General features: G+C 43.2%; 1 protein-coding gene across 1 annotated transcript in view; it reads left to right on the top strand.

Annotated features, from left to right (window-relative positions):
* Positions 1-11,479: 11,479 nt before the first annotated feature.
* Positions 11,480-25,975, top strand: part of LOC124040811 (heparan sulfate glucosamine 3-O-sulfotransferase 1-like) — a 31,232-nt gene continuing 16,736 nt past the window's right edge. The window contains exon 1 of the mRNA XM_046357913.1: positions 11,480-11,787. Coding sequence (XP_046213869.1) covers positions 11,745-11,787 — 43 coding nt within the window. The 5' untranslated portion in view covers positions 11,480-11,744. The remainder of the gene's footprint in view (positions 11,788-25,975) is intronic.

The following is a 25,975-nucleotide window of genomic DNA, read 5'->3' as shown; positions in this document are numbered from 1 at the left end:
ATCCACACCACTAAAACCTGAGCCTTTCAAGTGGTTTGCACAGAGAGACACTTCTATAGCAATACCTCCCTGAGGCTCTGCCTCAATCCCCTCAGCCATAAATGTGCTATGTTGGTGAAAAACTTGGAGGAGAAACGAGACAAAACAAAATCTAACAGTGAATAAAAAGCCATCTTGCTCTGTACTTTTGGATCGCCTCAGGACACAAATAACATCAAAGGTCTCTGGAAAAAGGCGACAAAAAAGAGGTGGGGAATGGTTTGAGGGCAGAACCGAAAATGGGAGGTTGGGGCCATCTTTGGGAGGAGATCTGGTGGTGGTGTCTCAGTGATTATGACTGCAGAGGTGATTAAAGCTATAGTCTGGACAGCCCCCAGCACTGACAAGATAACAAATTGTCAGCAAGAATAATTTTGCATACTAGCAGCAATATGCTATGCATTATCAATATGGTGCTATGGCTTTGTGTGTTAGGGAGACGTTGCTGTACAACAGGGCCTGTAACAAATCTATATCAAGCAAATAGTCTCCCAAAATATGTGTCATTTGCCCAGAGCATTGGTGATATGTAAATTCTGACTCATGGACCAACTACAATGAGCAATAAGGCTATGAGACCATTTACATTCTTTGTACCATTGCATAATGACATTTTATAGATCTACAGTGACCCATCAATGTTGTGTTTTGTTTCGCCAACTAAAAGCAACAAAAAGCTAAAAATATGCATACGTAGCATATCAAAAACCCTTACATCTCATTCAATATTGAAACGTGCTTTGCATAAAAATGTTAAGATGGTGACGACAGCATACCGATGTAAACACACATTTGCACACACATGCACATGTACAGTCGACGTTGGAAGTTTACAAACACCTTAGCCAAACACATTTCAAATCAGTTTTTCACAATTCCTGACATTTAATCCTAGTAGAATTTCCCAGTCTTAGGTCAGTTAGGATCACTACTTTTATTTTAGGAATGTGAAATGTCATAATAGTAGTAGAGAGAATAATTTATTTGAGCTATTATTTCGTTCGTCACATTCCCAGTGGGTCAGAAGTTTACATGCACTCAATTAGTATTTGGTAGCATTTCATTTAAATTGTTTAACTTGAGTCAAAAGTTCCGGGTAGCCTTCCACAAGCTTCCCACAATAGGTTGGGTGAATTTTGGCCCATTCCTCCTGACAGAGGAGCTGGTGTAACTGAGTCAGGTTTGTAGGCCTCCTTGCACGAACACGCTTTTTCAGTTCTTCTCACAAATTTGATATAGGATTGAGGTCAGGGCTTTGTGATGGCCACTCCAATACCTTGACTTTGTTGTCCTTGCGCCATTTTTCCACAACTCTGGAAGTGTGGTTGGGGTCATTGTCCATTTGGAAGACCCATTTGTGACCAAGTCAGACTGATGTCTTGAGATGTTGCTTCAATATATCCACATAATTGTACATCCTCATGATGCCGAACTATTTTGTGAAGTGCACCAGTCCCTCCTGCAGCAAAGCACCCCCACAACATTATGCTGCCACCCAAGTGCTTCACGGTTGGGATAGTGTTCTCGGCTTGCAAGCCTCCCCCGTTTTCCTCCAAACATAACAATGGTCATCATGACCAAACAGTTCTATTTTTGTTTCATCAGACCGGAGGACATTTCTCCAAAAAGTACAATATTTTTCCCCATGTGCAGTTGCAAACCGTAGTCTGGCTTTTTATGGTGGTTTTGGACCAGTGGCTTCTTCCTTGCTGAGCGTCCTTTCAGATTATGTCAATATAGGACTTGTTTTAATGTGGATATAGATACTTTTGTCCAGCATCTTCACAAGGTCCTTTTCTGTTGTTCTGGGATTGATTTGCACTTTTTGCACCAAAGTACGTTCATCTCTAGGAGACAGAACATCTCCTTCCTGAGCGGTGTGACAGCTGCATGGTCCCATGGTATTTATACTTGCATACCATTGTTTGTACAGATGAACTTGGTACATTCAGGCACTTGGAAATTGCACACAATGAGTAACCAGACTTGCGGAGGTCTACATTTTTTTTCTGAGGTCTTGGCTGATTTATTTTGATTTGTTCATGATGTCAAGCAAAGAGGCACTGAGTTTGAAGGTAGGCCTTGAAATACATCCACAGGTACACCTCCAATTGACTCAAATTATGTCAATTAGCCTATCAGAAGCTTCTAAAGCCATAACATAATTTTCTGGATTTTCCAAGCTGTTTAAAGGCACTGTCAACTTAGTGTGTGTAAACTTCTGACCCAGTGGAATTGTGATACAGTGAATTATAAGTTAAATAATCTGTCTGTAAACAATTCTTGGACAAATTGCTTGTGTCATGCACAAAGTAGATATCCTAACCAACAACCCAAAACTATAGTTTGTTAACAAGAAATTTGTGGAGTGGTTGAAAAACAAGTTTTAATGACTCCAACCTAAGTGTATGTAAACTTCTGACTTCAACTGTAACAGTTTTGCTTCCATCCTGGGATTGAACAAGAGACCCTCTAAACACATAACCAAATGCCTCCCACGAAGCTACGAAGCTAGTTACATATAGCTCCACAAAACAACTACTTTAAGTTATCAGAGCAAGTGATGTCACAGATTGAAAAGCAAATATAGAGCACCGCTAACTAAGAAACGTCCTTTTTTCAGAACCCTGTCTTTCAAAGATAATTAGTAAAAATCCGAAAAACTTCACAGATCTTCATTGTAAAGGGTTTAAACACTACTGTTTCCCATGCTAGTTCAATAAACCATAAACAATTCATGCACATGCACCTGTGGAATGGTCGTTAAGCTTACAGTCGGTAGGCAATTAAGGTCACAGTTATGAAAACTTATGACACGAACGAGGCCTTTTTACTGACTCTGAAAAACACCAAAGGAAATATGCCCAGGGTCCCTGCTCATCTGGGTGAACGTGCCTTAGGCATGCTGCAAGGAGGCATGAGGACTGCAGATGTGGCCAGGTCAATAAATTGCAATGTCCATACTGTGAGACGCCTAAGACAACGCTACAGGGAGACAGGACGGACAGCTGATCATCCTTGCAGTGGCAGACCACGTGTAACAACACCTGCACATCCGAACATCACACCGGCGGGACTGGTTCCTCTCTAGGTTTCTTCCTAGGTTTTGGCCTTTCTAGGGAGTTTTTCCTAGCCACCGTGCTTCTACACCTGCATTGCTTGCTGTTTGGGGTTTTAGGCTGGGTTTCTGTACAGCACTTTGAGATATCAGCTGATATACGAAGGGCTATATAAATACATTTGATTTGACTGAGGGCTTGTAGACATGTTGTAAGGCAGGTCCTCACCAGACATCACCGGCAACAACATCGCTTATGGGAACAAACCCACCGTTGCTGGACCAGACAGGACTGGCAAGAAGTGCTCTACACTGACTTGTGGTGGTTTTGCCTCACCAGGGGTGATGGTCGGATTCACGTTTATTGTCGAAGGAATGAGCGTTACACCGAGGCCTGTACTCTAGAGCGGGATCGATTTGGAGGTGGAGGGGCCGTCATGGTCTGGGCGGTGTATCACAGCATCATCGGACTGAACTTGTTGGTCATTGCAGGCAATCTCAACGCTGTGCGTTACAGGGAAGACATCTTCCTCCCTCATGTGGTAGCCTTCCTGCAGGCTCATCCTGACATGACCCTCCAGCATGATAATGCCACCAGCCATATGGTTCGTTCTGTGCGTGATTTCCTGCAGGACAGTAATGTCAGTGTTCTGCCATGGCCAGCAAAGAGCCCGGATCTCAATCCCAATGAGCACGTCTGGGACCTGTTGGATCAGAGGGTGAGGGCCAGGGCCATTCCCCCCAGAAATGTCTGGGGACCTTGATGGAAGAGTAAGGTAACATCTCACAGCAATAACTGGCAAATCTGGTGCAGTCCATGAAGGGGAGATGCACTGCAGTACTTAATGCAGCTGGTGGCCAGACCAGATACTGACTGTTACTTTTTTCACCCCCCCCCCCTTTGTTCAGGGACACATTATTTCATTTCTGTTAGTCACATGTCTGTGGAACTTCTTCAGTTCATGTCTCAGTTGTTGATTCTTGTTATATTCATACAAATATTTAAGTTTGCTTTAAATAAACGCAGTTAACAGTGAGAGGATGTTTCTTTTTTTGCTGAGTTTAGAAAGCCATTTCACACCGGTTACACTTTTTGTGCACAAATGTATTTACTTCCCTGTTAGTGAGCATTTCTCCTTTGCCTAGATAATCCGTCCACCTGACAGGTGTGGCATATCAAGAAACGGATTAATCAGCATGATCATTACACAGGTGCACCTTATACCGATGACAATAAAAGGCCACTCTAAAATGTGCAGTTTTGTCACACAACACAATGCCACATCTGCCTTCTTCACCTGCAGGATCGTCTGAAACCAGACACCCCGACAGCAGATGAAACTGTGGGTTTGCACAACCGAATAATTTCTGTACAAACTGTCAGAAACCGTTTAAAGGGAAGATCATTGTCCTCACCAGGGTCTTTACCTGACTGCCGTTCGGCGTCATAACCCACTTTAGTAGTCAAATGCACACCTTCGATGGCCACTGGCATGCTATAGAAGTGGATGGATGAATCCCGGTTTCAACTGTACCGGGCAGATAGCAGTCAGCGTGTATGGAATAGTTTGGGCAACCGATTTGCTGATAGCTACCAGCTAGTAGTCAGTCCGCCACTGCTGGCGGTCTTCACCATTAACTCGGACCAACCAGCCTCAGTTTGGTCAATACCTGCCAGTCTTCACAACTCGATATTAACCCAGAGCATATCGGACTGCTTTTTCTCTACCACATTTACGGATTCCTACTGCAATTCCGGATTCATCACAGCTAGCTAGCTACTCCTGACTAACGTCTCTGTCCCAAAGCAAGCACCAGTTAGCCTTGAGCTAGCCTGGAGCTAGGCCCATCTCCCAGCTAGCCGAAGAGGTCCACCAGCTAATTATTGGGCTACAATACCTCTTTTGCTAATTGGCCTGGACCTTTTACTGCAAACATGGAGCCCCACCGATCCATCACGAGTGGTCTGCCGACGTAATTGTCTGAGGTGGTTTCAACGTTGCGACGTTGCCGAAGGCCCATCTACTAGCCTTGGCCCGCTAGCTGTCTGAATTGCTGTGTCTCCAGCTCGCCTAACCTAGTAGCGACTACTGAAACAGCACCCAAATGAGCTTCAATGCCATACAACACTCCTTCCGTGGCCTCCAACTGCTTTTAAATGCGAAAAAAATGAAATGCTTGCTCTTCAACCAATTGTTGTCCATACCGGTCTGCCCGACTAGCATCACTACTCTGGACGGTTCTGACTTAGAATATGTGGACAACTACAAATACCTAGGTGTCTGGTTAGACTGTAAACTCTCCTTCCAGACTCACATTAAGCATCTCCAATCCAAAATTAAATATAGAATCGGCTTCCTATTTCGCAACAAAGCCTCATTCACTCATGCTGCCAAACATACCCTTGTAAAACTGACTATCCTACCGATCCTTGATTTAGGCGATTTACAAAATAGTCTCCAACACTCTACTCAGCAAACTGGATGTATTTTATCACAGTGCCATCCGTTTTGTCACCAAAGCCGCATATACTACCCACCACTGATACCTGTATGCTCTCGTGGTCTGACTCTCGCTACATATTCACCACCAAACCCACTGGCTCCAGGTCATCTAATAGTCTTTGCTAGGTAAAGCCCCGAACTTATCTCAGCTCACTGGTCACCATAGCTACACCCACCCGTAGCATGCGCTCCAGCAGGTACATTTCACTGGTCATCCCCAAAGCCAACACTTCCTTTGGCCACCTTTCCTTCCACTTCTCTGCTGCCAATGACTGGAATGATTTGCAAAAATCACTGAAGCTGGAGACTTATATCTCCCTCTCTTGAAGCATCAGCTGTCAGAGCAGATTACCAATCACTGTACATGTACACAGCCAATCTGTAAATAGCACACCCAACTACCTCATCCCCATATGTTATTTATCTTCTTGCTCTTTTGCACCCCAGTATCTCTACTTGCACATCATCATCTGCACATCTATCACTCCAGTGTTAATGCTTAATTGTAATTATTTCACTTCTATGGCGCTAAATACAGGTACATTCTTAAGGGAAACCTGTTTCGGTCTTTCAGAGATTTGAGACTGGGACGGAGGTTCACCTTCCAGCAGGACAATGACCCTAAGCATACTGCTAAAGCAAACCTCGAGTGTTTTACGGGAAAACAGTTACATGTATTGGAATGGCCTAGTCAAAGCCCAGACATCAATCCAATTGAGAATCTGTGGTATCACTTAAATATTGCTGTACACAAGTAGAACCAATCCAACTTGAAGAAGCTGTTTTGCCTTGAAGAATGGGCAAAAATCCCAGTGGCTAGATGTGCCAAGCTTATGGAGACATACCCCAAGAGACTTGCAGCTGTAATTGCTGCAAAAGGTGGCTCTACAAATGATTGACTTTGGGGGATAGTTATGCAAGCTAAAGTTTTCTGTATTTTTGTCTTATTCTTGTTTGTTTCACAATAAAAAATATTTTGCGTCTTCAAAATGGTAGGCATGTTGTGTAAATCAAATGTTACAGGTTAATTCCAGGTTGTAAGGCAACAAAATAGGGAAAATGCCAAGGGGATTGAATACTTTCTCAAGTCACTGTAAATGGTGGATTGCCATCAGTGTCAAACAAACACTAAATGAAGGTCCAACATTGGAAAGGTGAAGTGTCTTGCTGTGATTCACCTCCTCCAACAAAACACATTCCTGAGCAGGGTGCTTATGTACAACCCAAGGCTGATGATTTTCCTCTACATGCAGAATATTTGGAATGATACCACTCTAAATTATTTTGAAGCTCCAGCAGTCCCTCCAGGATAGTACACTGGAAGGGAGTGCAAGCCTCAAACATTCAAAGGTCACCTTTTGACATTATGGAGTGATTGCGCTTTGTTAACAGGATAGCAGGGGAAAGCTTTCCATTATGTGTCCTCTCTGTGTGTTGGGGCGAGAGAGGCAGAATTGGGAGCGTGAGTGGGAGCGAGGAACAAGGGTTCACAGCTCTTGAACCTGTCTTTTAGGAAGGAAAAGTATTCCATCGCTATGTGAGGGGTTGATGAGATGGCCTCTTTGTCACCATGGCGATTGAGTCATTATAATGTACCAGCCCCCCTGGTAGCTCTTCTCTCTTCATCTCTCAGCAACCAATCACAGCAAAGAACCTTCGGGCACTTACCAATCACAGCAAAGAATGCCACACTACAAAAAATGCCACTTTTACCTAGATTGCTTATCTTGTAATAACCCGTATACCGGTTGAAAATGGCAGATTTGGGCATTGACAATCGCCTAAATTGGAACGCACTGTCTGTGCAATAACACGCTCTAAATGACGTCAGGGTCAAGGCTCTGCGCTTCACAGCGCTGTATAGATTTTGACTGACAGCCTTTCTGAATTTGAGCACCGCACGCAACAAGAAGTTGCCCTCATCCCTCCCGCTAATTGCGCAACTTTTGCGATTGTTTTGTTGTCTGAGTGAGGGAAATCCTGTAAATTAAGAGGACTCTATGTATTTTGAAAGATGAGACGTTGAGAAGTATAATAAATATCACTTTGATGTCGTACATGCAAGTCCAAATATGCACTTCATATCATAACATATACAGTGTCAAAGTTTATGATCACTATGTGTGATGTACATTTACAAGATGACATGGCATTATGCCCTGGGTTGTTCTGAACAGAATGAGCCTACGTTAGTCTATTCTGAAGAAAATTTGCTGCTGAACACATCTGAATGCACGCATGACTTCTTTCTTTGCGCACAGAAATTACAATCTCTATCTCTGAACTGCCCTGGGGAAGCCTAACACTGTAAAATCGTATTTTATAACTTGGCTAGTCATATTGGCAATAGAACAAGCTTTCAAATGATACCCACCTAATCCAGATCTCAATTTACAGTATAATGATTGCGTCATTGTGTGATGGCGGGGATGCAGGGTTGTATTCCAAAAAAAAAAAAAAACAACTACAAGTGTACTTGCTCTAGTTCCTCAACAGCACAACTAGGAGAGCTCAAGAAAAAACCTTGTAGTTGAAGACTTTTTTCTGAGTCATAAAATTGCATTGAAATTACTTTGGAACTGTGCACACTTGGATAGGTGTGTGGAGACTTGGAGACAACAGTTAGTCCTCTCACTCAAATCCTTGTCATTTTTGTTGGTCTTATGTTGCACCTACCCCACAATTTCCAGGAATATAATGACATGTTACTGCATGTATCCAGAGTATTTTCAGATTTCGTTATCAACAACTGCGGTGAAAAGTAGAGTAAATGTGAAATGCACATCAAATCAACAGTGTAATGTTTGGATTTAGTCTTGTGTCAGGTGGACTGTTGTGTCCTCAACTTTGGTCGAATCATTTCCCCAATAATCTCCAAGCTGTTCCCTTTCAATTGCTACGATGCTTTAAGCTAATGCTTTTCACATTTCCTCTGTAAGAAACATTTGAATTTAGCCCATTCCCACAAGTGTAAAAGGTTAAGACAATGGAGTCAAAATGCCTTGTTTTGAGTTGATTTGTAAAGCAAGTGTGACAACTGCTGATGTAAAGGTAAATCAAAATGCATTTGATTGATCGATTGGTGTGCTTGTTTTGTGTTACCCACAAAATTCTTATCACACGAACATTGGGAAGTAAGATGACTATTCCCATTCAATGCAGACAGCTAATGCAATAGGATTAGCAGTTGCAAAGTTTCATCATAAAGTCACATGTTTATTCTATTCTACTGAGCCAATGACTTTATGTACATATTCTTGTTTTTAACTATGCTTATTGTTGTTGCATTGTCGACGAGAAACCTTCAAGTAAGCATTTCGTTGGATGATGTACACCAAGCATATCCCGTACGACCAATGAGACTCGAAACTATTGAGAATAGCCTTGCCCTAGCCTTGAACTAGTCCCACGTTTGTTGAGAGGAGGCTTACCCTATTTAACCCATATTTAACAGTATTAACATTGGGATCCTCTCCAACAAACATGTGATGTAGATAATACTGGCTCAGGGTTAGGGCTATTCTTTATGATGAAACTGCAACTGCAAATACTATTTTATTAAGTGCCTGCATTGGATAGGAATGAGACATGCTACATCCGAATGTTAGCATGATAAGGATTTATTTTGGACAACACCTCCCACATGTGTTTAATCTCTAAAACATGAATGAATATTTAGCCAGGGCCCCAATTTAAGATGAAGCACTCATTAAATCATTTTTTGGGCTGATAAGACATTTAAAGTAAGCCTGCTTGCAATTTGTGCAAAAGAGGTAAAGAGCTAGTAAATGAGTTTCGAGTTCCCCTGTAAGTATGGCGTGGAGATATGGAATGAATAAAACAGCTTTCCTTTTCACTTTCAACTGATAACCCTCAAATACGAGAGGGTCCCTCTCTTGTGATTTGGGATGTTCCATTTCTTACAACCTGGTAAAAATTCAAACTAACTCAACTCTGTCTAACAGTATCAGCTCTGATGACCGAATGGGATCTGCTGTTCTATAAACACGAGGCACACTTCCCTCATTATTTGACAAGACATGGTGATGAGAGTATACTATGAAAATGTTCTCCGTACAATTTTATTTTATTAACCTCAAATTTGATTTCAGAGGCTTAAAGGCAGCTCACAAACTAAACAAAAACCCAACATTTAGAAAATAGGATTGAGCTCAAGGATTAAACAGCAACCAATGGGGGTCAGTGGTCAGGTTGTTGAAGTGTGTCTGCCGACTGTCAATGGAACCAGATGAGGTCACAGCCATCGCTATGAAACCTCGTCACCATTTACCCACTTGTTGACATTAACGGGCGTGTAACAATGTCACGTTTGTCATGGAGTCAGTAGAGTGATGCAGCCATGTCACAAACAAAATAACTGTTCAGGAAATCATAGTCGACCTAAAAGCCTAAACACATCCCTGAAGAGGTTCTTTCAGCCGCTAGGGCATCTTTACCTTCTCATATGGTATTTCGATGGAACGGTATTAATATAAGTGTATGTATTCCTAAGACTATTCTGAAACTGCCTAACATTTTTGCGAAATTAAAATGTATCAGCTGGAGTCCAAGGACAGGCCAACGCTCCTGCTGTCCCCCTGCTCTGCTACGGATGGTGATTACAGTAGCACCACCACACGACAAAGACACGCACACAAAGTCTCATGCGATCAGATAACACGATTAACACTCAGAGCTTACGTGAAGGAAATTAGACTGATTTCAAATATAATTATTTTTTCAGTTATTATCTTTGAAATCAGTCTAATTTCCTTTGATGTTCACTTTGAAAAATGTCACCATGGGAGTGAGCAATACATATTTTTTCACAGCTTGGGAAGCCACCTTTTAGCTGAATCCCCTGGACACAGAGAGGTGTCTGTGCAAATCACCACTGCTCAAAAGAACATTTCACTTGATGTCTTTATCAAAGTCTGCACATAGCTTACTGCTCTCACTATTATCCAGTGGTTTCATCCAGTCGTTTCCCTTTGCAGTGTCAGAGCTCAGAGAGGTCTGTCTGGAGCTCCTGTCTTTAGCCTTACAAACAGAATGCATTTTTAACAAATCAAATACTCATGTGGAGTATTCTCTCTCTCTCTCTCTCTCTCTCTCTCTCTCTCTCTCTCTCTCTCTCTCTCTCTCTCTCTCTCTCTCTCTCTCTCTCTCTCTCTCTCTCTCTCTCTCTCTTTGGCATAGGACTGCTGAAATATAGATGTGCCCCCTGTTTGCCCTCTATTTGTCTCAGAGGAGGCAGCAGGGCTAGCCAACTATTATGACACGTTTTTTTTTGTAGGTTCAAGTTACTATAGTGAACGGAGATGAAGGTGGCGTACACCTTCCGTGTCTATGGTGAGTGTGCTGTCAATTGGAAGTCGCTGCACTGGAGGAAAGGCTTGTAATAATAGCAGGCGATAGCCTCGAGGCTTGTTTGATCTCCTCTATTGAAAGAGTTTACAGATGTTTTCAAAGGAGACATGTTCACTATCAACTGAGAAGGGATTAATCATTTCCTCAACATCTCAGCACTTAATGTGTGCTTGATGAGTCATTCAAAATTGTTCTCAGAATCACATTTTGTTTATCAGAGGTGCAATTCGATCAATGATGCTCCCGGCATACTAACCTGCAGTGTATAACATAAATAACATGCATATTCACTTGAATTGGAAGTGCAAAACGTAGCTAAAATCTGTAGATGCCCATAATTAAGTAGACTACAATAATATATGAGTTAACATTAAGCGCTCCTAATAGTAAACTAAATGATTCATTTATGAAATATAACATTTAAAAAAAAATAGCACCTTTTGAATTAGTACCGCAGCAATTTACCTGGTCACCTGACACGACTCCTCCCACAAGTGCTACGCAAGGCAGCGCTTCGCACAAATCTCACCACGTTCCGATGGAGTGGGGTTTGCCTGTCTGTTTCGAGGGATTGAGTCAAAACAAGCTCTGAAAAAAAACGGGGCTCAGTTTCCCTAATGTCCTCCTTCAAATTAATTAGTGATGAGAGTGGCTGATTCTCTGAGTGTATTTCAGTGAGGGATAAAGGACGACAGTTTCAGGCTCTTGTCGTCAGCTGCTGGTGTAAAAGTGCAATCCGTTGGTTCATCTGTGACTGAACTCGAGCCAGACCGATGACTCTCGGAGATTCCATCACTATCGCCGACCTCATGCAAGGTAACTAGATTTTGTCTCCTAGGTCTAGGGTAGTCTACTTTTTCGTGCCTTCCAGTCTAATATCCCTCTCTTCGTTTGCGACAGGAATTGGGACGCAGGTTGAATGATCTGTGATTGCATGCTGAAATAGAATTCCTTCTTGCTTTTAGATAAGTCGTGAGTAGTTCCAGATCCAATGTATTTCCGAGTTATTTGTGAAATATGTAATCATATTCTTGTAATCTAACCTCATTCCTCGTTGGACAATTCGGGATGACATTCGATCCATTACCTACTGTATATTCAAACCAGATAAATGTTGATCTTCTATCATAGATGACCTGTTTACAAACCTAATATTCTATATTAACATATCCATTCTATATTAATATTAAAGTACTATCCCTCCCTACATTATTCATGCGCATGAACTATTTTTTTTAAATCTAGGCTATTGTATTTAAACGTATCTCGTCGTGCATATAGGATACAGTGTAACTTTAATAATTGGTAGTGGACATTGGCTTCCTAGATACGATAAGGGTGGTTGTATTAAATACATGTTGACATAAACTGAGGCCTTTAGATCATTTGCGTCTCAAAAATCAATGGAGTTAAACTTTTAAACACCCCAAATTCGTTTTTACGTTGACGCTGCTAGAACCACACTGATAATTGGGCTTTAAGTGGTAAATGGCCTTGTCTGTGTCAGCGATTGAGCATTCCAAATGATTGCGGTTTAATTGCATAAATCAGTCGTCTTTCCCGGGCAGCAGCAGCTCTCCACCCAAAAAGCCTATTATTGGGTTCTCAATTTAAGCATTGCTGAGGGCAGAGCCAATGTATAGCCTACAACAGTCCCAACGCTCTGTCTGCACAATAATCATAGCTTGTAATCATAGCTTGTAATCATAGCTTGTAATCATAGCTTGTAATCATAGCTTGCAATACAGTTTAGAAAACCTTTGGAACTTTACTTTCATATCATTGACAAATCATTTTCTAAAAACAAAAGGCTACATGATAGATTGGAAGAGAGAGGCACCCACCTGTTCTAATTAGCTATATAGCTTCTGTTGTAACTGGAATATACTGTTGGCTGCAACTGTGTTAAAACAGTGCACATTGAGTATATTTTCCATTTGGAAAATCTTTTTTTTTTGGTGACAACGTTAATACTGAGTTACAGTTAATATAAGAACATCAGTCAATTGAAATAAATCTATTAGACCCAAATCTATGGATTTCAAGTGCCTGGGAATACAAATATCCATCTGTTGGTCACAGATACCTTTAAAAAAAAAAAATCTAGGGGCGTCGATCAGAACCAGTCAGTATCTGGCCTGACCACAATTTTCCTCAGGCAGCGCGACACATCTGCTTCACATAGACTTGATCCAGCTGTTGATTGTGGCCTGTAGAACGTTGCTCCACTCCTCTTCAACGGCTGTGTGAAGTTGCTGGATATTGGCAGGAACTAGAAAACAGTGTCGATCAAGAGCATCCCAAACATGTTCAATGGATGACGTGTCTGGTGAGTATGCAGGCCATAGAAGAACTGGGACATTTTCAGCTTCCATCCTGGTGATCTGCCCAGTACAGTTGAAACCGGGTTTCATCTGTGAAGAACACACTTCTCCAGCGTGCCAGTGGCCATCGAAGGTGAGCATTTGCCAACTGAAGTCGGTTACGACACCGACCTGCATTCAGGTCAAGACCCTGTTGAGGACGACTAGCATGCAGATGAGCTTCCCTAAGAAGGTTTCTGACAGTTTGTGCAACAATTCTTAGCTTGTGCAAACCCACAGTTTCATCAGCTGTCCGGTTTGCTGGTCTCTGACAATCCTGCAGGTGAAGAAGCCGGATGTGGAGGTCCTGGGCTAGTGTGGTTACATGTGGTCTACGGTTGTGAGTCCTGTTGGACGTACTGCCAAATAATCTAAAATTACATTAGTGGCGGCTTATAGTAGAGAAATGAACGTTCAATTCTCTGGCAACAGCTCTGGTGGACATACCTGCAGTCAGCATGCCAATTGCACTCTCCATCAACTTGAGACATCTTTGGCATTGTGTTGTGACAAAACTGCACATTATAGAGTGGCCTTTTACTGTCCCCAGCATAAGGTGCACCTGTGTAATCATGCTGTTTAATCAGCTTCTTGATATGCCACACCTGTCAGGTGAATGGATTATCTTGACAAAGGATTTCCACTAGATGTTGGAACATTGCTGTGTGGACTTGCTTCCATTCAGCCACGAGCATTCGTGAGGTCGGACATTGATTTTGGGCAATTAGGCCTGGCTCACAGTAGGCGTTCCAATTCATCCCAAAGGTGTTTGATGGGGTTGAGGTCAGGGCTATGTGCAGGCCAGTCAAGTTCTTCCACACCGATCTCGACAAACCAATTCTGTATGGATCTTGCTTTGTGCACAGGGGGCATTCTCCTGCTGATATAGGAAACTGTTTACACAAAGTTGGAAGCACAGAATTGTCTAGCATGTCATTGTAAAGGGAGAAGGCTGATACCTAGTCAGTTGTACAACTGAAATGTGTCTTCCGCATTTATCCCAACCCCTCTGAATCAGAGGTGTGGAGGGATGCCATAATCGACATCAACTTCTTCGGCGCCTGGGGAACAGTGGGTTAACTGCCTTCCTCGGGCAGAACAACAGATTTCTACCTTGTCAGCTCAGGGATTTGATCCAGCAACCTTTCGGTTACTGGCCCAACTCTCTAACCACTGGGCTACTTGCCGTTAAGGGGCCTAGCCCGAACCATGAAAAACAGCCCCAGACCATTATTCCTCCTCCACCAAACTTCACAGTTGGCACTATACATTGAGGCAGGCAGCGTTCTCCTGGCATCCGCCAAACCCAGATTCGTCTGTCCGACTGCCAGATGATGAGGCGTGATTGGTCACTCCAGAGAACGAGGTTCCTCTGCTCAAGAGTCCAATGGTGGCGAGCTTTACACCACTCCAGCCAGCACTTGTCATTGTGCATGGTGATCTTAGGCTTGTGTGCGGCTGCTCGGCCATGGAAACCCATTTCGTAAAGCTCCCAACGAACAGTTATTGTGCTGACGTTGCTTCCAGAGGCAATTTCAAACTCTGTAGTGAGTGTTGCAACAGAGGACATTTCTTTTTTTACACGCTTCAGCCCTCTGTGGTCCTGTTCTGTGAGCTTGTGTGGCCTACCACTTCACGGCTGAGCCGTTGTTGCTCCTATAAGTTTCCACTTCACTATAACAGCACTTACAGTTGGTCGGGGCAGCTCTAGCAGGGTAGAAATCTGATGAACTGACTTGTTGGAAAGGTGGCATCCAATGACGGTGCAATGTTGAAAGTCACTGAAATCGTATGGGTCATTCTAGTGCTGATGCTTGTCTATGGAGATTACATGGCGGTGTGCTCGATTTTATACACCTGTCAGCAACGGGTGTGGCTGAAATAGCAGAATCCACTAATTTGAAGTGTTTTCCACATACTTTTGGATGTGTGTGTGAGATATATTGTTTGTATATACAGTACCAGTCAAAAGTTTGGATACACCTATTTATCCTCTGGGTTTTTCTTTATTTTTATTATTTTCTACATAGAATTTTCTACGTAGAATAATAGTGAAGACATCAAAACTTTGAAATAACACATATGGAATCATGTAGTAACCAAAAAAGTGTTAAACAAATCAAAATATATTTTATGTTTGAGATTCTTCAAAGTACATTTACATTTACATTTAAGTCATTTAGCAGATGCTCTTATCCAGAGCGACTTACAAATTGGTGCATTCACCTTATGACATCCAGTAGAACAGTCACTTTACAATAGTGCATCTAAATCTTAAAGGGGGGGGTGAGAAGGATTACTTATCCTATCCTAGGTATTCCTTAAAGAGGTGGGGTTTCAGGTGTCTCCGGAAGGTGGTGATTGACTCCGCTGTCCTGGCGTCGTGAGAGAGTTTGTTCCACCATTGGGGGGCCAGAGCAGCGAACAGTTTTGACTGGGCTGAGCGGGAACTGTACTTCCTCAGTGGTAGGGAGGCGAGCAGGCCAGAGGTGGATGAACGCAGTGCCCTTGTTTGGGTGTAGGGCCTGATCAGAGCCTGGAGGTACTGAGGTGCCGTTCCCCTCACAGCTCCGTAGGCAAGCACCATGGTCTTGTAGCGGATGCGAGCTTCAACTGGAAGCCAGTGGAGAGAGCGGAGGAGCGGGGTGACGTGAGAGAACTTGGGAAGGTTGAACACCAGACTGGCTGCGGCGTTCTGGATGAGTTGTAGGGGTTTAATGGCACAGGCAGGGAGCCCAGCCAACAGCGAGTTGCAGTAATCCAGACGGGAGATGACAAGTGCCTGGATTAGGACCTGCGCCGCTTCCTGTGTGAGGCAGGGTCGTACTCTGCGGATGTTGTAGAGCATGAACCTACAGGAACGGGCCACCTCCTTGACGTTAGTTGAGAACGACAGGGTGTTGTCCAGGATCACGCCAAGGTTCTTGGCGCTCTGGGAGGAGGACACAATGGAGTTGTCAACCGTGATGGCGAGATCATGGAACGGGCAGTCCTTCCCCGGGAGGAAGAGCAGCTCCTTCTTGCCGAGGTTCAGCTTGAGGTGGTGATCCGTCATCCACACTGATATGTCTGCCAGACATGCAGAGATGCGATTCGCCACCTGGTCATCAGAAGGGGGAAAGGAGAAGATTAATTGTGTGTCGTCACAGTAGCCACCCTTTGCCTTGATATCAGCTTTGCACACTTGGCATTCTCTCAACCAGCTTAATGAAGTAGTCACCTGGAATGCATTTCAATTAACAGGTGTGCCTTGTTAAAAGTCAACTTGTTAAATTTCTTTCCTTAATGCATTTGAGCCAATCAATTGTGTTGTGACAAAGTAACGGTGGTATACAGAAGATAACCCTATTTGTTAAAAGACCACGTCCATATTATGGCAAGAACAGCTCAAATAAGCAAAGAAAAACGACAGTCCATCATTACTTTAAGACATGAAGGTCCTTCAATACGGAAAATTTCAAGTTTGAAATGCAGTTACAAAAACCATCAAGCGCTATGATGAAACTGGCTCTAATGAGGACCTCCACAGGAAAGGGAGAGCCAGAGTTGCCTCTGCTGCAGAATATAACATAATATGTAAGTCTTTGATGAAACTGGAGTGAGCGAGTCGTACAAACTAGGTGTGGATTTCACGAGAACAATGGGCTGTGTGCTCAGAAGGGCGTGAGTGCACCTGTGCGGTCGTGTGCTGCGTTTACGGCGGTGGTGTGATCTTTCCATCAACTTTATTACCCCGTGTGAGAGCTCCGTTCCTGCTGCCTATTTCAGTTCATGAATATTGGGACTTTATCACCATTTTTCTCTTGGTGGTTGGTCGAGGGGGCTTCAATGAGAGATTGCCCTGCATCAGTTATTCTGCTGACATGCAAAACATTTAGTGACTGTAAACCAAAATATAGTTAGTGTCGAGTTTTCCTTTAAGATGAGCCAGGAGCTTCCTATATCACTTATGACAGGGCTAGACTTATTCATTATTGCCATGGGTTGTCTCATTCGCCTGTAATTAGAATAGTGTGGGTGGTGTAGACGAATGAATGCAGTTTGATTTTGGAAAGATAAAGTACTTTTTTTTAAAGTCTTCAGTGTGAGATTACATGCATCTGGCATCCAGTCCTGTGTTCAGGGCTGTCCCTAGCCTTTTGGGGGGCTCTTAACGAAAACATTTCAGTGACCCCCACCCCCTTGATGGCGTAGAGAAAATGTTTCTGTTTTTAAAGCAAGTCTGCTGCAATTCTACACTTTTTTTTCTAACTAGTCTCATGCAATTCTACTAATTTTGCCATGGGGTGGAGATGAATCTATTTTTTAAAAGCTAATTTCCTCCTATTTTTCCACATTTCTGCCATGACTTATGCCATGTCAATGGGGGGACCCTGGAGGTCCGGGACCCAAAGTATGTGCCCTGCATGCCTTGTCAGTAATTCCACTATGCCTAATAAAGTTTAGATCCCTGCTTAGACTAAAGAACAATTCTAGCATGTAGCTGAAGCATAACCTACAAGGTATTGTAGTGGAACCATTGCGAGCGGGTTGTTAGTAGCACACTGAACTTGAGCAGGTCTGAGAAGACAAGGTTTCGCCTCATGGACAACCACTCAGGATGGAGGGTCGGGCTCAGCTCATTATTTTCGTACTTCACTGATTACCATGAATGGTTCATTGTTTCTCTGCAGCAGAATCATTGTCACGTTTGTTTGTTGGCTTTCTTTTGTCTTTCTATAGTAGCCAGGGACGGGGCATGCAGGGTTGAGCAGAGAGCAAAGGGAATTGGGGATGGGTTAGTACGGAGAATAGCTGGAGGGTGACTGATTCAGATGCTGAATTCCAAATGGACCCCTAGGCACTCTTGTTGCTTACACCTATCCAATTCTTTTAGATCTACAGGAGTGCCTAGGGGATGGGCTAGGGTCTATTTGGAATTCAGTTATTAAAAACAGGATGTTAGTGTGATCCGGCCTACCAACACATGAGGTACGTTCTAAATCCCACAGTGTCAGGATGTCACGTGAATACATGTTTGGTCAAATGCAGTCTACAGACTAATGCAGAAGCAAGCAATGGCAAAATAAGGCACTGGACTAGCTACTCCCACCAAATATCCAGCACTGCAGAGAAAGAGGGGGAGATTGTGAGCGAAAGCATCTCTGGTGTACTAAAATTTAACCCCAGGGTTTCATTTGATGTATTCCATGTTACTGTATTACATTTCGCTGGATCTAAATGATATTTTTCAAGTTTTCTTCAACGCCAATGAAAGACAACACGAGATTGGTATTAATATTAAATGAGGTTGTGTTTGCTGAATTAAAATAATAACTGTACCAGTGGAAGGAATGGCAGTTTTTTTTTTTTTTTGTAAACATGTAAATGTATTCCCCCAAAAAATGTATGGGAGAAAATGTTTGGTATTCTCCCTCAGGAAGTGGAGTATCTATCATGAAATCAAGTGTTTTCAACAGTAATGTGTGCCAGATTCAATCTCCAAACCCTAAAGTCTGGAGTTAATATTCTCCAGTTAAAAGCAGGCCTATCTTCCTGATTTGGCTATTTAGGGATATTTGAATGCTGGAGGGATATGAGGCTGGGGTGTGGCCTGTTCTGTTGCCATGGTGAGAGGGCAGGTATTGCATGTCAGGTTCTCTTTCAAATCTGAGCAGTCCTATATGTCCTCAACAATTGACTTCGATTGACGCTAATAATTATGTCGCTCATCGTAGAAGCATGGTGACTCATTCATTGTGCTTCTGGCCTGTGATGAACGTGGCAGTAGCCTCATGTGGCCTGTGATTTCAACCTCTCATGGACCCAGTAACAACCTGTACTACTGGTGGGTCCTTGTTGATGACTACCACATAATTGTAGGACTATATTCAACAGGGAGTGTTCATCATAGGCTTACATTATGATGGCAATGTTATACAGTACAGTGGCCTATTTTCTGCCTGCCTGTAGAACCTTCATTTCCATCCCCTGTGTGCTTATTACTGATCAACACTTCATACCAGCCTTTGAGAAGAATCGGGTGATTGGTGACAACTTCATGCTCATTCCCGCTATCTTATAGGCTTCCAAATCCTACCTGTGCAATTGTTACTTTAAGTAGCACGGCAATTTAGTGTGGGGGCGGAACACACAATGCTCATTGTTTACGTCTTTGGCGATCTAGTGCTGCGTAACCGTAGCATGTAGCCACTTCCCCTGCTCTTCTGTCCCTTTTTTTTGGGGGGGGCGTCTGTGGAGACTGTGAAGTTAGCTGTCAGGCCTTCTTTCCTCCTTCCAATAGGCGGCTCATAATAGACAAGTCACTGTAAGTTACAGTACAGGGGAATAACTAGGCTAATGCCCAGATTTACATATTTGTACAGCATTCCATTATTCATGAGTACGGCAGGGTTTTGCGCGGAGCGTATTGCTACTTAGTCTATGTCTCTCTGGCTGATCCCACTTTGCCTGATCCCACTCTGCCGGCTCGCCTGCCTTCGCACCAGTAACCAGGAAACCCCATATGAAAAAGCAGTATTGATACTGTCGCCGTCTTTCGCCTCGTGTTGCTCGGGAGCCGCCACGCTGTTGCCTCAAAAGCCCAGCGTCTGTGGTCTTGCCCGAGGAAAGCCTTGTTAAAGGCACATGGATTTTGATGAGGTTTTCCTAGATGCATTCTACGATCCATGCTACCAGACGATGGGCTTTGTTCTGCTCCATTTGCTGTCATTTTGGAATAATGGGATAAAGGGATAGAGGGAGTGGGTGAGGGCGCTTGTAGATGGGGAAGAGGCTCTGACATCTAATTCAGAATGTATTTTATGAGTAATTTTTTTCATCAGGGATTCTGAGCTCTGCAGACACCATAATTTCCGTGTGTTATGAAGTAGATGTATCATTCCCCTTGTTGATGACTGGCAGCTAATTTATTCATTACCTTTTGTTCCCTCCCTATCTCCTCTGTCAGATGAGTAGGTACATGTCAAGCAGATCCCTCGTTATTGGGTATTGTGTAGCATACAGGCTTTTTTGTGTTGCAGCCGTGCCATGTCATTTCTGCCACATTAGGGGAGAGATCGAGTTTTGAGAGTGTGTGGGGGGGTGGTGTGTTTGGATTTCACAGAGTTCAGGTCTTATGTGTCAATGTCATTTGTTAATGAAGTGTGTGTGTGTTACAGAGTAGACACCAGACATACTTTACCCTTGTGATGGATGCTGTAAGTTTGTTAATTTGTAAACATTTTTCTTCTCGTGTATATAGAGTATGCCAATATTCTGACTCTCTTGGCCTAAAATAATTTACGGACATTATTTTTAATTTAAATAGGTTTAATTGACTGAGGCTCAGCACAGAGGCATTTCTAAAAATGTATTTTAGGATAAGGGCATTCATTTGTCTGGGCGCCTTGACAAGGTGATTTAGGAGGGACCCCGTTTAGGGGCCACTTTATGCCCATATTATGCATGTGTGAGGTGTAGTCATAGCAACTGTTAGGTGAAGATCAAGCTGTTGTCACTCATTTCTTAAATGAAATCGGAGGTAGCTTTGTAATTCAGCAGGGGCTTTTATCAAAAGTTTTAGGGGGGTTTGTTGGCACTTAATAAAATAATTTTAAAAGAACAACTTATAGCAAAAGGTCAATGTCAACTCTACTGGTTCTCACATGGCACCAGGAGTGGCATTTGACATTTTGTAATGAGCAAAAGATTTGAGTTGGACTGAAACTTGCTATTTATAAGCACTGAGGTTTATGTAGGTGAAATCAACTTCAGGGCAAGCCACATGCATGCTGTGCTCTTATGAATGGCTTGTAGTTCAGTGTTTGTGCCCTGCCATTGAACTCCATATCGTGGTGTAGTATGGGTTTAGCGACAGTGACAAGGTGCCGTTGGGATAGGGGCAGAAAGAAGCAGCACAATGATATCGCTGAAGCCAAATAGGGCTGTATAAAGGCCTCGGATATAAACATGTATGGGCAATTCAACTTGTATGGAGATTGTTTGAGTAGTAGGCTGGGTACCAGAGGGGTTAAAGGGTCATGGACACACAAGGTGGTCAGGGTGGGGCCCAAGGCAGTGGCATCTAAAGAGACACCTGTTGATAGCGGTGAGGTGCCAAGGTTATGAAAGGTATCCTGTGAAGTATCTCGGTGTGGCTTTAAAATGGTCTACCCTTTGCCAGAGTGACAGTCTAAAAAAAATCTTGACTTGGTGCTTTCCGTGGACCTGGACGATTCAAGTCCGTAGCTTTGGGTCTGTATGGACAGGGCCATCTTAGCCTTGAGCTATGCCTTTTTCTCCCCACCACTTGTGCTATATTTGATCATTTCAGAAGTGTATACGGGATGTGGTCCAGTAAATTGGAGGCGATATACACAACGTAGTAGTAAGTCGCTCTGGATAAGAGCGTCTGCTAAATGACTTAAATGTAAATGTAGTGGTAGGCAAAAGGATGTGATTGAATGCAAAGCCAAATCCACGGGGGACAGTCATTGCCCGGCAAATTAAACCATTACCTCCCCAGTCTGAGTTAAATATGAAGAAATGACTCATTTAATGTCCGATTTAGTCCTTAATACAGCCGCATAAGCAATGGCAGGCGTTAATTCTGCTCCCTGGTGAGATAAGGGCCGCAATATTGTCATGGGATGTATTGGACGTAGAGCTTTTATTAAAAGATGCCCAATGCGAGAGAGAAATGATTCTGTTGCGATTTCATTGAGAGGACTCTCCGTTCTGGAGATTCGTCTTCATTATCCGCCGGAGCGCCATTTTTACAGATAACACCGCTTCCTCATTTGCTCGCTGAGCCTCAATTTTCCCCCGAACAATATTGCAGCTCTTTGGTGTGGCTCTTGCAAGAGACAAGTGGAGCTATTCTCAATGTGCACATAGGATTACAAAGGTTAATCATCAATTTAAAGCTAATCTTTGTTAAATACCAATGGAGCTTTGGCGCTTGCTTGTGATGCAGAATGGTTCATTTGGGGTTTATAGGAGATTCAAGGAAGGGTTTCGCATCATCCCTTTTCCCCAGTTCCCACTAGGCTATTCCTGTCTTTCCTATTGTTTTAGACCTGTGCTACTATATCTGAACATGTTTGAACATGGGGCTGTTATGTGGGGTATATGGCGACTTGACGATTTACTCGCACACTGTAGGTGTAATAAAAAAACAACAACATTGGGATGGTTATGTGGGAGTCAAAGCCAATTAATCCCTCATAACATGTTTTTATTTTGTTGGTCACGTTGTCTTCTACAGGCGATTATCAGGCTTTGAGCAGTCAAAGGGACAGACAGCAACTGTATGCGAGTCCCCTTGACTACTACATATTCACTGTGGAGTGGAGATAATTATGGAGTTTGGTAAATTATGCAATCGAGGCCACAATCGCTCTTCCTCAGTCTGGGAGAGTGAGTAATTAATTCCAACCCCCCCCAAAAAAAAAGTTTCGCCAATGATTATTCAGATGACTGGGAATAGGAGCGGCAGTCATTATCTTGAGTATTTTGGCACACGTCTGCTTGGCTAATTAAATTGAACTACTTCCTATTCAGAGGTCTGAAAGGTAACATTTTTATGGAGTAGGAACAGAATGGCCTTGTGATGCTAACCTTTGAAAATTGCCGTTGAATATTGTCAAAGGTTAAAGTATCATAGGATGTCAAGAGGGACGGCGTGGTGTGCACTGGCCAGAGGTAGAGGATGTTTTGTGCTAGGTGTTTTATATTCGGGATGTTGGAGTCTGCCTGTCTGGTCGAAGTATGGTGGTGACCATTGTCTATGTAATCTTAAGGCTTGGTAGATGTGTTTGTGTGCTCAAAATCTGAGGAATTGCGATGGGATTTGCTGTCGTCTTTTCGTCTGTTTCCCTCCGTATGGTCACCATGACCAATAAGGCACCTTCACGTCAAGAGTAACCTTGAACGTGCGTTCTTTTGTAAATGTGTAATATTGGTAAGCCTTTTCTGCTCCATGGGTAGTGTTAGACTTACGGGAAGTCCGAGCAGAGTAAATGAAAGACTTTGGCAGTGATTCAACCGATAATGTAGACATGACTTGCACAGACAAAGTTTCAAGAAAATCAATGAACTGAACAAATCTATTCTAAATAGTCTAGGCAACCTGTGGCATTCAAGCGTTGCAGAAAAGCTTACAATGCTTCTCTTAAAAATGTTTTTTGATTTTTTTTTTTTTACAGATATTGCTTTGAGGTTACAGGGCTCCTATCTCGCCATCGACGCCGGCAGACACAGCACAGTGCCAGACAAGGCCAACGAGAGATCCCGCAGATGCTGCCCTTTTCAATGGCTGTTTTTATTCCCCCCCCCCCCCATATTATGCCTCTGATGTTGGGTCCACAAACTCCTCTAATTAAAGGATTCATCTTCAGTGTGGGCTCTCTCGTCGAATGTATATCGCTGCAGAACGTGGGATGATAAAAGGCGTTATTGGGTGTGCAACCTCCACCGCCTCTTATCTCCCATAAACACTTCAGTTGGTTTACAGGGCCACGGAGGCGGTGGAACGATGCGCAATAAGCCAAAGGCCCCGATGACTTATTCATAGGAAGCTCAGAACAAGAGGCCACGGATGAAAGTGACAGAGAAAGGTTAGGGCGAGAAGTCGTTACAGTGATAAGGCGTGTCAAAAAACAAAACAAAAAAAGACTTGTGACCTGATTTTTAAAAGTTTGACTTTAGAGATGATGACTTTCGGACTGCTCTGAAACAAAATGCTTATGGACGTGTGTATGTTTGGAAATCTAGTTCTTTGGGTTGGTCAAATAGCGTGCAGGGGAACGTGAGAGTTTTGGGGCTTGGATGACTGACATGGACTTGGTGGTTGTCCATGAGGCCAGAGCTCCAACGCTGATATTGTCAAAGAGAACCCTCCCAAACAATTCCTGACTACACAGTCATAACCTCATTCTGTCAGACAGTAAAAGCTACACAAACAGAATCACTAGCTATTTCCCTCTTGGGTATTAAATGTACTTTGAGTCAGAAATAATTACCATGTATTTTTTTCACACATTCACCCTTTTTTATTTTATTTTTTAATTTTTTAACTGATAACATAGACACCCTCTAAGTGAAGTGCTAGATTGTTTTTCACACTCACAAAATCTCCCTTGAAAATGTCTGGCAGACAGCCGTAGAGATGGGAACTGGGGGTACAGCATCACCGGGGAAGGGCTTGATGGTAATAATCTAATGGTGGCGCCCAGCTTGCTAACACGACTACCAGGTGAAGCTCGGATGCCGTTTGTGTCAGCCCAATCAGCTCTCTGTACCTCTGCTTCAGAGCTGGGACGCAGCGAAATGGAGCTAGAGATTATCATTATAGATAAACGTGTCCCCTGCAATCTATTCCGCTTAATTGTGGGGAATTACACGGATGCCGCTGGAAGTTTAGCACAGGGACAGTTTCGTTTGTGTCCAAAGGGATACAAAGTGTGCTCAGACGGCAGCTGAACGAAACGCATACATCATGCACAGACCGACAATCATGAGAAGCCTATGCATTCAAGGCATGTTTGTGCTGATTCGTGTTTGTTTTTTTTTCTCCGCCATCTTGACCTACATCATCAGAGCCGTGTGTTTTTAAAATGTATTTTTAGGTTACAATCGATAGGCAGCATGCATGTAGTGCAACAACATCTGGTTATCTGAGAACTCAACACTGGGATCGTCTCTTGTGAACATTGTTTGTAATGAGATCAAGGTCACTCACTGTGTGCAAATGTGCTTCCGGGTCTGTCGATACCGATCCATACCACTTATGATCTGCATATCTCAGTCTCAGCTAGAATGCTTTACAGATAGCACACACTGCAGTAAGATACCCAACACTGTGGGAAACTGGGAAATGCTTTGGATCCAATGGATTATTATGAGGATGAGTTCCCAGCTGCATCGGCAGTCGAAGCGCTCCAGTGCTTGGCACTCAGCGTTGGATCACAGAAGGGCTCAAAAACCCAAGAAATGTCTTGTCTGCAGTGCCTGATAAGTACATATTTGTCGCGACGAAAATGCTGGCGGGGCCACACTGTGTGCGTCTTCCAATAGGACACGATTGTTTCCAGAACAGGGAACCGAGTCCAATATGTAGAGGAACATGACATGTACCAGCTGTAGATTTGTAGAAGATCAGAAGTGAACTCTGTCGGAAGTTACTGGTTTTACCCCTCTGTAGGATTTTGGTAGGCCTACATCTCTGGAGGGTACATGCAAGCTGTGTTGAGGAAGAAGCAACACCAGGACGTCCATAGAGTTGGAGACTTCCGGGCCTGTATTCATTAAGCTTTTCATAGTAGGAGTAAAGATTTAGGATGTGTTATTTTTCCCATTTAGTTCATAATGAATAAGTTTATATGGGACGGGGTGACTGGGCCCTTATCCACAAAGCATCTCACAGTAGGAATGCTTATCCAGGATCAGGTTCCCACCTGTCCATATAATCGTATACACACGTTAGGAACATCTTCCTAATATTGAGTTGCAGTCTTTTAGTCCACCGGAACAGGGCTGCTGGCCCATGTTGACTCCGATACGCCCCGTAGTTGTCGCTTTGGCTGGATGTCCTTTGGGGTGGTTGGACCATTCTCGATACACACGAGAAACTGTTGAGCGTGAAGAAAAGGAGAAAAAAA

The sequence above is a fragment of the Oncorhynchus gorbuscha genome, linkage group LG08, assembly GCF_021184085.1.
Source record: "Oncorhynchus gorbuscha isolate QuinsamMale2020 ecotype Even-year linkage group LG08, OgorEven_v1.0, whole genome shotgun sequence".
NCBI lineage: Eukaryota > Metazoa > Chordata > Actinopteri > Salmoniformes > Salmonidae > Oncorhynchus > Oncorhynchus gorbuscha.
This window is presented reverse-complemented; position numbering and strand designations above follow the sequence as displayed.